The sequence below is a fragment of the Oncorhynchus masou genome, chromosome 24 (assembly GCF_036934945.1).
Source record: "Oncorhynchus masou masou isolate Uvic2021 chromosome 24, UVic_Omas_1.1, whole genome shotgun sequence".
Lineage (NCBI taxonomy): Eukaryota > Metazoa > Chordata > Actinopteri > Salmoniformes > Salmonidae > Oncorhynchus > Oncorhynchus masou.
The window spans coordinates 106,236,918-106,253,801 of record NC_088235.1 but is presented as its reverse complement, the minus strand read 5'-3'; the positions used below and the strand labels follow the sequence as shown (position 1 = coordinate 106,253,801).

Below are 16,884 nucleotides of genomic sequence, written 5' to 3'. Positions count from 1 at the left end.
ATTCGGGATTACTTACTGATAGACCATTCTGGATGACTTACTGATAGACCATTCTGGATGACTTACTGATAGACCATTCTGGATGACTTACTGATAGACCATTCTGGATGACTTACTGATAGACCATTCTGGATGACTTACTGATAGACCATTCTGGATGACTTACTGATAGACCATTCTGGATGACTTACTGATAGACTATTCTGGATGACTTACTGATAGACCATTCTGGATGACTTACTGATAGACCATTCGGGATTACTTACTGATAGACCATTCTGGATGACTTACTGATAGACCATTCTGGATGACTTACTGATAGACCATTCTGGATGACTTACTGATAGACCATTCTGGATGACTTACTGATAGACCATTCTGGATGACTTACTGATAGACCATTCTGGATGACTTACTGATAGACCATTCTGGATGACTTACTGATAGACCATTCTGGATGACTTACTGATAGACCATTCTGGATGACTTACTGATAGACCATTCTGGATGACTTACTGATAGACCATTCTGGATGACTTACTGATAGACCGTTGAAGAAACAAACCATTGGAGTGGCGGGAAGCCGAGTCGTCAGAGTGTTGGGCCGGATCGAATCCCCGAGCTGACAGCGTAAACATCTGTCCTTCTGCCACTGAACAAGGCCACCATTGTAAATAAGAACTTGTTCTTAACTGACTTGCCTAGTAAAATAAAACTAGGCTACATCAGTTTCAATGTTATGTTCTTCAATGGTAAACTCCCCAAATATTTACTGTTTTGCAGTGGTAATGGTACTACTGTAGGCCCTAGCCCATTTCTCCATCAAAGTTTTGAGTCTTCATGTGAGAAAGCTACCACTTATTGGACTATTCAAATCAAACCAAATCAAATGTTATTGGTCACATACACATGGTTAGCAGATGTTAATGTGAGTGTAGTGAAATGCTTGTGTTTCTAGTTCCGACCGTGCAGTAAAATCTAACAAGTAATCTAACAAATTCACAACAACTACCTTATACACAAATGTAAAGGGAAGAATGATAATATATACATATAAATATATGGATGAGCGATGGCCAAACGGCATAGACAAGATGCAGTAGATGGTGTATAATACAGTATATATACACATGAGATGAATAATGTAGGATATGTAAACATTATTATAGTGGCATCATTTAAAGTGACACGTGATACCTTTATTAAGTCCGTTTATTTAAGTGGCCAGAGATTTGAGTCTGTATATTGGCAGAAGCCTGTCTGTGATAGTGAAGGCTGTTTAACAGTTTGATGGTCTAGAGATAGAAGCTGTTTTTCAGTCTCTCGGTCCCAGCTTTGATGCACCTGTACTGACCTCGCCCTCGGATGATAGTGGGGTGAACAGGCAGTGGCTCGGGTGGTTGTTGTCCTTGATGATGTTTATGGCCTTCCTGTAACATCGGGTGGTGTAGGTGTCCTGGAGGGCAGGTAGTTTGCCCCTGGTGATGCTTTGTGCAGACCTCACTACCCTCTGGAGAGCCTTGCGGTTGAGGGCAGAGCAATTGCCATACCGGTGATACAGCCCGGCAGGATGCTCTCGATTGTGCATCTGTAGAAGTTTGTGAGTGCTTTTGGTGACAAGCCAAATTTCTTCAGCCTCCTGAGGTTGAAGAGGCGCTGTTGCGCCTTCTTCCCCACGCTGTCTGTGTGGGTGGACCATTTCAGTTTGTTCGTGATGTTTACTCAGAGGAACTTAAAACGTTCCACCTCCTCCACTACTGTCACATCGATGTGGATAGGGGGGTGCTCCCTCTGCTGTTTCCTGAAGTCCACGATCACCTCCTTTGTTTTGTTGACGTTGAGGGAGAGGTTATTTTCCAGGCCTACCACTGTAGTGTCGTCTGAAAACTTGATGATTGAGTTGGGTTGTTCAAGAAAAGTTGGGTTGAAACATTGGGTTGCTTAGAGAATCGCTGAATCAAACTGAATCGCTTTCATGGAGGACTGGCTTAAATTGTGAGGATGACCACACAATTTATTTTCATAATAAGCCAAATCTATTGGTTTTCTACCCAAAGTTGCAAAGGAAATGTTGTGATCTATTTAATAAACCATCAAAATGGATGTGTGGTGGCTTAGTTGAAACACCGGCATCTAGTGGTCAAACTTAGGGTACTTTCACACTACTTTAAGGTAAATAATGCAAGCGAATGGAATTACTAATTTCTCTGAATAGAAAAAATAGAAAAAAAACATCTCGAGACATTATTACATTGTATGGAAAAACAATACTACAATCAATCAAATCAAATGTATTTATAAAGCCCTCCTTACTTCAGCTGATGTCACAAAGTGCTGTACAGAAACCCAGCCTAAAATCCCAAACAGCAAGCAATGCAGGTGTAGAAGCATGGTGGCAAGGAAAAACTCCCTAGAAAGGCCAGAACCTAGGAAGAAACCTAAAGAGGAACTAGGCTATGAGGGGTGGCCAGTCCTCTTCTGGCTGTGCCAGGTGGAGATTATAACAGAACATGGCCAAGATGTTCATAGATGACCAGCATGGTCAAATAATAATAATCACAGTGGTTGTAGAGGGTGCAACAGGTCAGCACATCAGGAGTAAATGTCAGTTGGCTCTTCATAGCCGATCATTCAGAGTATCTCTACCGCTCCTGCTGTCTTCTGCACGTCCGGTGAACAGGTCAGGGTTACATAGCTGCAGGCAGAATAGTTGAAACTGGAGCAGCAGCACGACCAAGTGGACTGGGGACAGCCAGGAGTCATCAGGCCAGGTAGTCCTGAGGCATGGTCCTAGGGCTCAAGTCCTCTGAGAGAGAGATCGAAAGAAAGAGAGATCATAAGAAAGAGAGAAAGAAAGAAAGAGGGAAAGAAAAAGAGAAAAAGAGAGAGAAAGAGAGAAAAAGAAAAAGCATACTTCAATTCACTCAGGACACCGGATAAGACAGGAGAAATACTCCAGATATTACAGACTGACCCTAGCCCCCCGACACAAACTATTGCAGCATAAATACTGGAGGCTGAGACAGGAGGGGTCGGGGGACACTGTGGCCCCGTCCGACGATACCCCCGGACAGGGCCAAACAGGCAGGATATAACCCCACCCACTTTGCCAAAGCACAGCCCCCACACCACTAGAGGGATATCTCCAACCAACCATCCTGAGACAAGGCCGAGTATAGCCCACAAAGATCTCCCCCACGGCACAACCCGGGGGGAGGGGCGCCAACCCAGACAGGAAGATCATGTCAGTGACTCAACCCACTCAAGTGACGCACCCCTCCTAGGGATGGCATGGAAGAGCACCAGTAAGTTAGTGACTCAGCCCCTGGAATAGGGTTTGAGGCAGAGAATCCCAGTGGAGAGAGGGGAACTGGCCAGGCAGAGACAGCAAGGGTGGTTCGTTGCTCCAGAGCCCTTCCGTTCACCTTCACACTCCTGGGCCAGACTACATTCAATCATATGACCCACTGAAGAGATGAGTCTTCAGTAAAGACTTAAAGGTTGAGACCGAGTCTGCATCTCTCACATGGGTAGGCAGACCATTCCATAAAAATTGAGCTCTATAGGAGAAAGCCCTGTCTCCAACTGATTGCTTAGAAATTCTAGGGACAATAAGGAAGTCTGCATCTTGTGACTGTAGCGTACCCGTAGGTATGTACGGCAGGACCACATTGGAGAGATAGGTAGAAGCAAGCCCATGTAATGCTTTGTAGGTTAGCAGTAATACCTTGAAATCAGCCCTTGACCTAACAGGAAGCCAGTGTAGAGAGGCTAGCACTGGAGTAATATGATCACATTTTTTGGTTCTAACTTTATCAGGTTAGCTGGAAAGTAGACAGTAGTGATTTCAGTAGTCTAACCTAGAAGTGGCAAAAGCATGGATTAATTGTTCTGCATAATTTTTGGACAGAAAGTTTCTGATTTTTGCAATGTTATATAGATGGAAAAAAGTTGTCCTTGAAACAGTCTTGATATGTTCCTCAAAAGAGAGATCAGGGTCCAGAGTAACGCCGAGATCCTTCACAGTTTTATTTGAGACGACTGTACAACCATCAAGATGAATTGCCAGATTCAATAGAAGATCTCTTTGTTACAAGCCCCAGCTTCATACAGTTGCTTAAACATAGAGAACTGATCATGTATACTGGTTGCTGGGGTGGGAAGGGTGTGGGGGGTGCGTGAGTGGGTTTGATTTTTTTCCTCATGTCTTACTCATTGGTAGGAAGAAGTTTGATCCAAATTGGATGGTGGGTAGTCTATTATATTTATTGAATGTTATCTGACTTCTATTAATTGAAATGGCCGATTTGGGTGCAATCAATTAGCTTAATTTCTCAGAGATCTAATTATATTTAAAGAAAATAATGTTTCAGGAATGCTAATCATATCTGTTACTAACTACAGAAACAATTGCAGAACAATCTGAGATGGTCGGTGTTGAAATCCTCTTTCTGGTGCTTCTTGAGATGTAACGACCCCATGGAGACTTGTGGTGTTTCTGGTCTCCTCCACAGAGCATGGTACATCAACATCCAGGTCGTTAAAGGCTGTGTATGATGACCACACAGTTTGTATGTGTACAGTACGTGAACACTCACAAGGGCTTCTTTTTGTGATCTGAAATGTTGATTGAGCGTAGTGACATAGTGGCACGTACGCATTGGGGATCTCCCTGGAGACATATGACCAAAGCAGATTCTTGAACCATAAGCCCGACACATATCTGGACCAGAAGTGCAGCGACTACTAAAACTGAGAGGCTAGGGCAAAGCTTCAGCGTCTGACTATTTACAGACGGGCCATGCCTTATCATGTGCATAGGCACAGCTAAGTCCAAATGTCTCCATTCAACGCTTTAAATAGATAGAAAGTAGACATGTTGTTGAGTGAATGCATGTATGGTCTACCATACGTTTTGCAGACCTATTACTTTGTAACTTAGGCATCCAAAGACAAGAACACGGTGGCTATGCATAGATACAAACATGAGAAGACTGCTAAAAATAACTGCTACATTATATGGCTGTAAGGGGCAGGGAGAACGTATCTTGTGTGCTGCTGGTATTTGTGGGTTGAAAGCTCGGATGCCACTCTGCGTGCCTGCAGCCGGGGTGCAGCTTTCAGCACTGCCCCAAGATGGGATCACAGCCGATCCCTTGCTGCCAGAGAAGGTACCAGGGGACCCCAGACCCACAGATATAGCAGCACCGCAGAAGCAACAGCAGAAGCAACAACACCTTCACACTTGGTCACACACACCGTGTGGTTCAAACACACTGCTCGCTCGCTGGACTGGACTGGATACCGAGCAGAGACACTGCCACAGGCACACTTGGTCACACACACCGTGTGGTTCAAACACACTGCTCGCTCGCTGGACTGGACTGGATACCGAGCAGAGACACTGCCACAGGCACACTAGGTCACACACACACAGACCATCCGGTTCACGCACACTGAATCTCTGCGATGGACACTGCGCTGGATACAGACAAGGCAAGAATGAGCCTGGAAGATACAAAAAGGGCAGTGGTGTCTCCAAGCGCTCCACCTAACATGGAGTTCCAAGCCCTCCACCAGGCCCATCGTGACCGCTGGAAGAACACAGATGTGTCCATGTGTCGCCACAGCCTGTCCTTCCATCTGCACCACAGCCTGAGGATGGAGTTCTTCGCCAGCTTCCTGTACCTGCTGGAGCAGATCCCCCTGGGTAAGGACAGGGGCGCCACCAACCGCCTTCATCAGGCTCTGGGCAAAGTGAAGGGGAACGGGTGTGTTTGAGCATGTGTGTACTTTTGAGGGTTAAATCAGTCTTAACGTGCATGCAGAGATACAGTCTGTACCGTAGGCTGTACATGATCGATGTGGGAATATGCTATATGAGAGACACTGGTGTTAATGGGACTTCCCTGCGTCAATAAAACCAATTATCCAACTACACTATGTGCTTTCTGGCTGTCTGATATGGCACCATACTGGCCAGCTCCTAGAACAGAGAGAATGTGCAATCAAGCACCTACTCTAATCCATAGCTCTCATCTGATCAATAGCTCTCATCTGATCAATAGCTCTCATCTAATCAATAGCTCTCATCTAATCAATAGCTCTCATCTAATCAATAGCTCTCATCTGATCAATAGCTCTCATCTGATCAATAGCTCTCATCTAATCCATAGCTCTCATCTGATCAATAGCTCTCATCTAATCCATAGCTCTCATCTGATCAATAGCTCTCATCTAATCAATAGCTCTCATCTAATCCATAGCTCTCATCTGATCAATAGCTCTCATCTAATCCATAGCTCTCATCTGATCAATAGCTCTCATCTAATCAATAGCTCTCATCTAATCAATAGCTCTCATCTGATCAATAGCTCTCATCTAATCAATAGCTCTCATCTAATCAATAGCTCTCATCTGATCAATAGCTCGCACACCTCGGTGTACCCTGATTTCAGGTCCTATAATCAGTTGAAAATGTTCCCACCATCTAACCATACTGACCATCCCATCATCATGACCATTTATCATGATTAAACAAGAGGTGGAACCTATGCATCTCAATGCATGATGATATAGTAAAGAGAGAGAAGCGCTAACTGTGTAGGCAGCATACTCGTACTGTACGTCCAGTGGCCTTGGGGTGTGTTCGCAAATTAAATTTGGAGTACCAGAGTGCGCTCAGGGCATTTGTAAATTCAGAGAGTTGTCAGATTGTCCTGTAAATTCAGAGCGTTTTGCTCTCGGGGCATTCAGAGAACACACTGGATACTCTGGCCAAGGAGTAGGGTTGATCCTAGAGTTCTGACCTCACTACGGCAGTCAAGCACCCAAGCTAACTGTCTAACGTTGGCTAGCTGGCTAGCTACTTCCAGACACAACTGAGAGAACAACCTCACTCTGACCATTTTACTCGCCCTAGTAGAGCTGGTTAGGCTGTTTTTTGTTGCTGGCAACAATGTAATTACTTTTTTTTAACAACGTTTACCAACACCGGGCATATTCAACTGGTGTTGAGCTCTCGTAAATGTATCAGTTATTCTGCACTCTGGCACAATCAGACGAGAGTGCTCTGAAATCGGAGATGATCGCCAGAGTGAATTTATGACTGCACCCTTGATTTCCTCATTTTCTTGGAGATTTCAGTGGGTCAAACTAACCTGTCCAGGAATAGCCCCATCAATGGCATGTGAAGTGTGTAAGCACTGTGTCATGTCAAGAGGTGTTTGATTCATGACAGTCAGAGTTTCATAGTCATTATTTGTTTATTTATTGAACCTTTATTTAACTAGGCAAGTCAGTTAAGAACAAATTCTTATTTACAATGACGGCCTACCGGGGAACAGTGGTTTAACTGCCTTGATCAGGGACAGAACGAAACAGATTGTTACCTTGTCAAACAATTCCCTAATTGCATGTAAATTGGTGTGTAAACCTCTGACATTCTCTTGGTTTTGAAATTCAGTCCTTTGGTGAAGGAGATGTTTGTCCAAACAGATGAAAGGACACAGAGTCTGGAAACTCTTTACCTTCACTAATGGGGTGAACTAATTGTGGGTGATGACAGGGGAAGTTGGCCGTAAAATGGCATTTGACTGGCAGAATGACACCTTTCACACTCAGTCTTCCCGTCCTCTGAGACATCTTGACCGTGTTACTATACTTATCCCTCTCTCCTGTAGGCGTCCTGAGTGTGCACACCAATACTGTATCAGAATACCATCTGATGCCTTGTGACCTTCAAACATTACTCGGCCAAGTGAACACCTGACTTGAGATGTCTTGGAAGTTCTTGACATGTTTGGTTCGATACTCTGATTGTCTTCTTCCCCTTGGTTTTAACCTCTGTCTTCATCTCCTTGGTTTTAACTTCTGATTGTCTTCTTCCCCTTGGTTTTAACCTCTGTCTTCATCTCCTTGGTTTTAACTTCTGATTGTCTTCATCTCCTTGGTTTTAACTTCTGATTGTCTTCATCTCCTTGGTTTTAACCTCTGTCTTCATCTCCTTGGTTTTAACCTCTGTCTTCATCTCCTTGGTTTTAACTTCTGATTGTCTTCTTCCCCTTGGTTTTAACCTCTGTCTTCATCTCCTTGGTTTTAACTTCTGATTGTCTTCTTCCCCTTGGTTTTAACCTCTGTCTTCATCTCCTTGGTTTTAACTTCTGATTGTCTTCTTCCCCTTGGTTTTAACCTCTGATTGTCTTCATCTCCTTGGTTTTAACTTCTGATTGTCTTCTTCCCCTTGGTTTTAACTTCTGATTGTCTTCATCTCCTTGGTTTTAACTTCTGATTGTCTTCATCTCCTTGGTTTTAACCTCTGATTGTCTGGAGGTGGCCGTGAAAATCCCACTCCTGGACCTCTTCCCTGTCGGGTGCCTTTTAGCATTGTGGCGTGAGTCCAATTGGAAGCAAATTACTTTATAATGACATCAGGGACTCTGAGAGTGCGATTGTTGCATCATGTTGCCATAAATTTTGCCGTGACATGTTTCCAACTGACAAATGCATCGGACCTCCCCCGACCCACACCCTGACCCCCACCTGTCGCCTAAGCCCAGAGAAATGTCTGCCGATTCTTCTAGTTTTAACCAAAGGTCCCTCTCACTGGAAATACTGTACTCAACAAGACCTACAAAACAAATAGAAACATATAGAATCATTTTACTAATTGGTGAGAAAAAAGTAGAACCCCAGTGTCAAAGGTCATGTGCTTGAATACCAAAATGAACAGTAAAAGTTTATAATCAAAGCATTGGGTGCATACAGTCCCAACGTATATATTGTATATATTTACCACAGCTGATCATGCGGTTGGAAAACACCCTTATTTTTAGACTTATAATCAAATTATCGCCATGCGTCTCTCGGGCAGATCATCGGCTCTTATCCATAGTTAGTGATCCAGTGTCCTGTTCTTCAGCACACCTGTTCCTCCTGCGTGACTTTGTCCTCTTCCCCAGTAGTGTGGCGAAGAGTGTTATTCACACGGACATAACATGACAATGGCACTTGACTATGGCCATGGGAAAAGGTCAATCAGTTGTGTGTGTGTGTGTGTGTATCCCACAGTCAAACTCTTCGCAGTGACCTGCGAGAAAATCAAAGGGGAGAAGTACTTCTACTACAAGGCACAGCAGTTCTACGAGGACGTGGAGCCGTCAGAGGAGGGGATGATGGGAGACTTCGTTGAGATCTCCCACATCGACCTGGAAGGTTCCAGGAACTTTCTGAGCAGGTTTATTGTAAGTCTACACTACATTACACGTGTGTCACTGAAATGACACCTCTGACTTGGTTGAAAACTGAGTGGTAGTGACCTTGGAGCCTGAGCGTGTTACAGAACACAAGTTGATATTTGTATCAGTATCTGTTTATGACATGAAATGCATCATCTTTCTGCTATAAAAATACCTTCTCCCATGAGTCCATCCCTTCTCATCTACAAAGGGAGCTGTACCTTTGCCCAGAACACATCATGTCACTAATGGTCATCTTGACCTTCTGCCAGGCCGGCTCTGTAACAACACCCTCATGTCCAGAGCCCCAGACATTAATCCCCAATGTTACACTTGGTCCACAAGACTGGAGAGGGTCAACATGTGTGCGTGTCTGTGTGTGTGTGCTGTACTTACATGAATGGGGATTTGTGTTACATGGAAACTAGGCTATTAACGGTCATATCTGGTGTGGTTCTCATTATTGATAGTCATATCTGGTGTGGTTCTCATTATTGATAGTCATATCTGGTGTGGTTCTCATTATTGATAGTCATATCTGTTGTGGTTCTCATTATTGATAACACACACACACCTGTCTACTGCAAGGGACGCCTTGGCAGTAGAGTTCTGATCTGGGCTACACCTGTCTACTGTACCTCCCCTTGGCAGTAGAGTTCTGATCTGGGCTATACCTGTCTACTGCACCTCCCCTTGGCAGTAGAGTTCTGATCTGGGCTATACCTGTCTACTGCACCTCCCCTTGGCAGTAGAGTTCTGATCTGGGCTACACCTGTCTACTGCACCTCCCCTTGGCAGTAGAGTTCTGATCTGGGCTATACCTGTCTACTGCACCTCCCCTTGGCAGTAGAGTTCTGATCTGGGCTATACCTGTCTACTGCACCTCCCCTTGCCAGTAGAGTTCTGATCTGGGCTATACCTGTCTACTGCACCTCCCCTTGGCAGTAGAGTTCTGATCTGGGCTATACCTGTCTACTGCACCTCCCCTTGGCAGTAGAGTTCTGATCTGGGCTATACCTGTCTACTGCACCTCCCCTTGGCAGTAGAGTTCTGATCTGGGCTATACCTGTCTACTGTACCTCCCCTTGGCAGTAGAGTTCTGATCTGGGCTATACCTGTCTACTGCACCTCCCCTTGGCAGTAGAGTTCTGATCTGGGCTATACCTGTCTACTGCACCTCCCCTTGCCAGTAGAGTTCTGATCTGGCCTATACCTGTCTACTGCACCTCCCCTTGGCAGTAGAGTTCTGATCTGGGCTATACCTGTCTACTGCACCTCCCCTTGGCAGTAGAGTTCTGATCTGGGCTATACCTGTCTACTGCACCTCCCCTTGCCAGTAGAGTTCTGATCTGGGCTATACCTGTCTACTGCACCTCCCCTTGGCAGTAGAGTTCTGATCTGGGCTATACCTGTCTACTGCACCTCCCTTGGCAGTAGAGTTCTGATCTGGGCTATACCTGTCTACTGCACCTCCCTTGCCAGTAGAGTTCTGATCTGGGCTATACCTGTCTACTGCACCTCCCCTTGGCAGTAGAGTTCTGATCTGGGCTATACCTGTCTACTGCACCTCCCCTTGGCAGTAGAGTTCTGATCTGGGCTATACCTGTCTACTGCACCTCCCCTTGCCAGTAGAGTTCTGATCTGGGCTATACCTGTCTACTGCACCTCCCCTTGGAAGTAGAGTTCTGATCTGGGCTATACCTGTCTACTGCACCTCCCCTTGGCAGTAGAGTTCTGATCTGGGCTATACCTGTCTACTGCACCTCCCCTTGCCAGTAGAGTTCTGATCTGGGCTATACCTGTCTACTGCACCTCCCCTTGGCAGTAGAGTTCTGATCTGGGCTATACCTGTCTACTGCACCTCCCCTTGGCAGTAGAGTTCTGATCTGGGCTATACCTGTCTACTGCACCTCCCATTGCCAGTAGAGTCATTCCAGACTATAATAATCTGCCATTTAATTTATTACATTTAATAAGTCACAAGAAAAATATCCTTGAATAGCTTTACTCCTCGCCGGGCGGTAAAGCAGGGGACTTTCACAATGATGCATATAGGTAACATACACGTTAGCAGTGGTGTAAAGTACTTAAGTAGAAACACTTTACAGTACTACTTAAGCACTGTTTTGGGGTATCTATCTGTATTTTACTTTACTATTTATATTTTTGACAACTTTTACTTTTACTTCACTACATTCTTAAGGAAAATTATGTACTTTTTACTCCATACATTTTCCCTGACAGTCAAAAGAACTCGTTACATTTTGAATGCGTTGCAGGACAGGAAAATGTTCCAATTCACACTGTCACGGTTGTCGTCTTCCTATTTTGAGGAGTAGGAAATATTGGAAACAATATGCAGCGTGGTAAGTGTTCGTCATATTTATTTCACTGAACACAGAAAACAAACGAACAAGCGAATAAAGGAAAACCGAAACAGTCCCGAATGGTGAAAACACTGAAACGGAAAATAACCACCCACAAACAACAGTGAGAAAACAGGCTGCCTAAGTATGGTTCTCAATCAGAGACAACGATTGACAGCTGCCTCTGATTGGGAACCATACCAGGCCAAACCCATAGAAATATAAACACAAGAACAAAACATAGAATGCCCACCCCAACTCACTCCCTGACCGACCTAAAATAGAGACATACAAAAGGAACTAAGGTCAGGATGTGACACACACACACATAGCAAAATCCCTACTGCCTCTGATCTGGAGGACTCACTAAACAAATGTTTTGTTTGTAAATTATGTCTGGGTGTTGGAGTATGCCCCTGGCTATTCGTAAATTAAAAAATAACATTGTGCGTCTGGTTTGATCAATATAAGGAATTTAAAATGAGTTATACTTTTACTTTTGATACTTAAGTATATTTAAAACCAAATACTTTTAGACTTTTACCCAAGTAGTATTTCACTGTGCGAAGTTCCCTTTTACTTGAGTGATTTTCTATTAAACCTTTTACTGCAGTGGGCTAAACCAGGGTCACACAGAGTGTTTCTGGGGAGTCTTAAACAAACAAAAGTATCCACCTCACACACATTGTTATGGGCTTAAACACAATAAGACACCTGTACCATGTCAGATATAGAGATGAAATGTATTACATTTTGAGTTTGCATCCCCATATTACACTTTATATAAATCCCAGAAAACTGAAAGATAAAACCGTTTGACATAGAAACACTGGATTTTCTGCAGCTTTTTAAAATCATGTTTATTAATTATGAAATCATGAAACATATTAAAAACTTTCTTCCTATGAGGCAACAAGGTCATTTGACTGCAGGAAAGGGCTACAGCATCTTTACTTTTACTCAGGTATGACAATTAGGTCATTTTTCCACCACTGTACGTCAGAGCAGACATAATATACAGATATAGGATCTTCATTTGAGACAGATTGCTACAACAGGAAAATAATTCTGAAGCAATAGAAAATGTGAACTATTATGTGGATTATAATTCATGGACAATGGCAAAGGCCCTGTGTATGACAGATATAGTTTTAGTTGCACAGCAGTCTCCATTTAGTTGCAACACACACACAGTCTTAGATTAGGGTCACCCGAAACGTTATACAGCTGGCTACATTTCATAGTACTAGACACATGTACATTTCATAGTACGTCGTTCCATGTACTGCTCAACTGCTCTCTTGTATAAGGACATCCTTAGCTTAGACAGAGGAAGAGAACACTATGTTTCAGTCATACTCCATGGTCTCCTAAAACTCTACTGTGCAGAGTCTGGATTCTAATCCTGACAACTCCATTAAAACCTAACACAGTGGGGAGATGTAGAATGCAGCCAGGTTAAACTGAAGAACAAGCTATGTGAGCAATATGGCAGTAATTCACCAAACCAGGAAGCATCCTCCAACAACTATAGAGTTCCTCCGGGCCCCATCTTTCACCGAATCACGGACTGGGGCCCCCCCCATTCCTCAGGGAAGAGAGGGAGAGGAGTGAGGTCAGAGTACAAAATGCAAAGAAGTTAAAACGGGCATGAATCAAGCAAAGTAATTTTTTTGTCCTCTATGTAAGGTCAAAGTTCATAGTGTCATTACCCTGAGGTATGGTGCTTGTTTCTGCTCTCTGGGCTTTTGGGTTGCAGAGGCCAGACATCTGGTATAGAAAAAAATAATATGTATTACTGTGATCATAGCAAAGGACGCCAGGTAGCCTGATGTTTGCGTATACTTTTCCTGTGCGGAAGGATTTTCAAATGTCTGTTACATTACTGTAGTGTGTCTATTTACCAATGTGTACATGCTTATGTATCATTCCATTCTTCAAACAGGGTCCTGGTAAAGCTGACACGAAGTGTGCCCTGGACTGTGGTTGTGGGATTGGGCGGGTATCTAAAGGTGTCCTCCTGCCCATCTTTGAGACCATGGAGATGTGCGACATGATTGAGGCCTTTCTGCTCCATGCCCATGAGGAGTACCTAGGAGACGACGCTGACCGCATAGAAACATACTACTGTTACAACCTGCAGGAGCTAACACCTCCCTCCAGGAAATATGATGTCATCTGGATGCAGTGGTGTGCATGTAAGACTCACTCCCTGATCTACGTGTGTGTTTGTGTCTGACAGTGTGTGTGTGTCATGTTTGTGATGTTTTCATGTATTGACCTCTCATCTCCTGTGTCTTTTCCATATGAGGTTGTTTACATTCAGTAAGTGTGATTACCTCCGTATGTAGAACGTCATATTAAAGCAACATGCAGTGTATATACTGTATTCCATACTACCTATTGCATCGTAGCCTACGCCGCTCTGACATTGCTCATCCATATATTTAAGCAATAAGGCCTGAGGGGGTGTGGTATATGGCCAATATACCACAGCTAAGGGCTGTTCTTAGTCACGACACAACGCAGAGTTCTAGGACAGCCCTTAGCTGTGGTATATTGGTCATATATCACAGACCCCAGAGGTGCCTTATTGCTGTTATAAACTGGTTACCAACGTAATTAAAGCAGTAAAAATAAATGTTTTGTCATACCCGTAGTATACGGACTGATATACCATGGCTTTCACCCAATCAGAATTCAGGGTTCGAACCACCCAGTTAATAATTATATTTATATATTCTTATTCCATTCCTTACCAAGATTTGTGTGTATTATGTATTTGTTGTGGAATGGTTAGATATTACTTGTTAGATATTGCTGCACTGTCGGAACTAGAAGCACAAGCATTTTGCTATACTCTTAATAACATCTGCTAACCATGTGTATGTGACCAATAACATTTGATTTGATGCTGATTTGACATTACAGCAACATACAGACATTAGATATCAGAGCTCCTTGTCAGTCAACAGCAGTTAAAAGAGTCTGTATGAAGAACTCTGCCCAATTCCAGTCTTATTTTAGGAGGGACCAGCATTGATTTTTCAGTGAAGGGATATTTCAGGTTGTGTTTATATTGCCATGTTAGGGGACCTCCTCATGTCACGCTCATTTGGTGAGCCCTGTCATGCTTAGGGTGTGCCCTGTCACGTTCTGTGTAGGGCAGGTTATATAAGACAACTCGAGGTAGAGGACGAATCTAGGTTCTAGATCTCAGAGAAAAAGTATGGGTGGATAAAATCTATATAGTTAAAATAAGTTTGACAGACAGACAGACGCAGGCAGACAGACAGACTCTCCCTTACTCTGATTGGGTCTTGTGTTGCGCTGTCCCATCTCCAGGTCACCTGACGGACAGGGACCTGATGCAGTTCCTGATGCGCTGTAAGAAGAGTCTGCGGCCCAACGGGGTTATCATCATTAAGGACAACATGGCCCGGAAGGGCTGCAAGCTGGATCCCATCGACAGCAGCATCATCCGTCACCTGGACATTATGAAGGACATCATCTTTAAGGCCGGCCTGAAGGTCCTGGCTGTGGAGAAACAGGAAGGATTCCCCGACGCCATCGTCCCTGTGTGGATGATCGCTATGCAGTAGACAGACAGAAGAGCGGATGGACGGACTGACTGGCTGATAGACAGTACACAGTACCGTCGTTATGAGACATTCTGACACACTATTACAAGATTGTAATGTCTCACAACCACTGACAAGCGCACACTACTACTCCAATGAAGACAGAATGGTGTATGTATAGATTTTACGTTGCTTTGTTTTTGTGCCAGTGTATTGTTTTTATATACCTCTGCCTGTAATATTGCAGATTTTAAATGAAGATTACTTTTTTACACGACAGTACATGTTTTCTGGTTTGTCATTGTATAGTTAAGTTGAAATGCAGTATGTTGTGCTGACTGTAGCCTAAACTAATGCCTTGGCAAAAAAAACTAATTTGCCTAGCAACAAACTGCCTTAGCAACAAACAAAATGCCTCAGCAACAAACAAAAAAGTATTTTCATATGGTACGCTGATGTATGTAGCAAAATGTATTCATGCTCATTAAACTGTACAATGTAACGTCTAGACTTGCTGTATTACTTTGAGATCACACAGAACAATACAGAATAATTGCATAGTTTGGACTCTGAGAAGTACCTTAGAGCTTTACTATAAGTTTTACTATAATTGCATACCATACGGAAATAGTTGCATGAATTTAGATTTTGTAAATGCTTTCTGTCAGAGTATGTTTCTCATTATATTCCTGAAACAAAAGATAATTGGATTAGAGATGTGTAATCATAGTTGGTTATTATAATCAAGTCTGGGATGTAAACATTGAACCATTTACCTCTTAAAGTACCACAGTTACACTACATTCTCCCAGCCAAGCCAACAACCGAACAAGGTGCAATCTAAATGAGCACAGCACGGAGAAGAAGAGATCATTTAGAACCCCTCAAATGGTTATGATAATGCTCCTAAGTATATTTTGTTTCTAAATAGCCCACAGTAGAAGAACGGCATTGTTTAGGTTAATGACTTTCAGCTGGAGCCCTGAGGAGGAAGGGGAGTTGATTACTTCCTGCTTTGGGTTTGACAGACAGACAGTGCTCGCTTTCATATCTACCTTGGCATCGGTTCAGGCCTGTCAGGTTCTGTCTGCATAAAACACATCCAGCAGTCGCATTGAATATTTCGGGTGTACGGCTAGTCGGTTACACAGAAGTGGGTTTGGGTTGTACAAAAGTGGTGAAGACTTGTTCCTCCTTAATTCTGTATGAATGGATGGCTTGTCAATGACAAGTGACTGAGACCCCTGAAAAAGAAGAACAAAATGAAATATATCAAAGTGTTGATGACAAGAACTCCTGTCTGAGAAGGGATGGCATGAGATGTTCCAAACAGTATTTTCTCAGGTCAGAAAGAGTATTTAGAGATGTGAACAACCCATATATACGTACATTCCCCACATCCCGTATGAATTAAAGATCAAAATGCCCCATGGTGAAATTTGTAGATCTTTTTTTCTCTCTTTGGCAAATAGCAGCCAAATGTGCTGTCACCTTTTCAGAAGTGGTTAGTGCCTGTGGCAGTCAAGGCTATCAGTCCTAATACTTCTCAATGTCCCACAAGCAGTTTGAATATATTTGCTGACTTAACACTAATTTGTCCAGTCACGTCAGCAGTGGAGAACATTGGGCCCGGGTCCAGACTGACTATACCAAACCCGGCAAAACTTTAACGGACTAAAATCTTGTTCGGGACAGGGCTGA

General features: G+C 43.5%; 1 protein-coding gene across 1 annotated transcript; it reads left to right on the top strand.

Annotated features, from left to right (window-relative positions):
* Positions 1–5,226: 5,226 nt before the first annotated feature.
* On the top strand, positions 5,227–15,736 carry ntmt2 (N-terminal Xaa-Pro-Lys N-methyltransferase). Its single transcript, XM_064935994.1, has 4 exons — positions 5,227–5,710; positions 9,070–9,242; positions 13,548–13,800; positions 14,948–15,736. The coding sequence occupies exons 1-4, from the start codon at positions 5,470–5,472 to the stop codon at positions 15,202–15,204; spliced, it is 924 nt and encodes a 307-aa protein (XP_064792066.1). The 5' UTR covers positions 5,227–5,469; the 3' UTR covers positions 15,205–15,736.
* Positions 15,737–16,884: the final 1,148 nt, after the last annotated feature.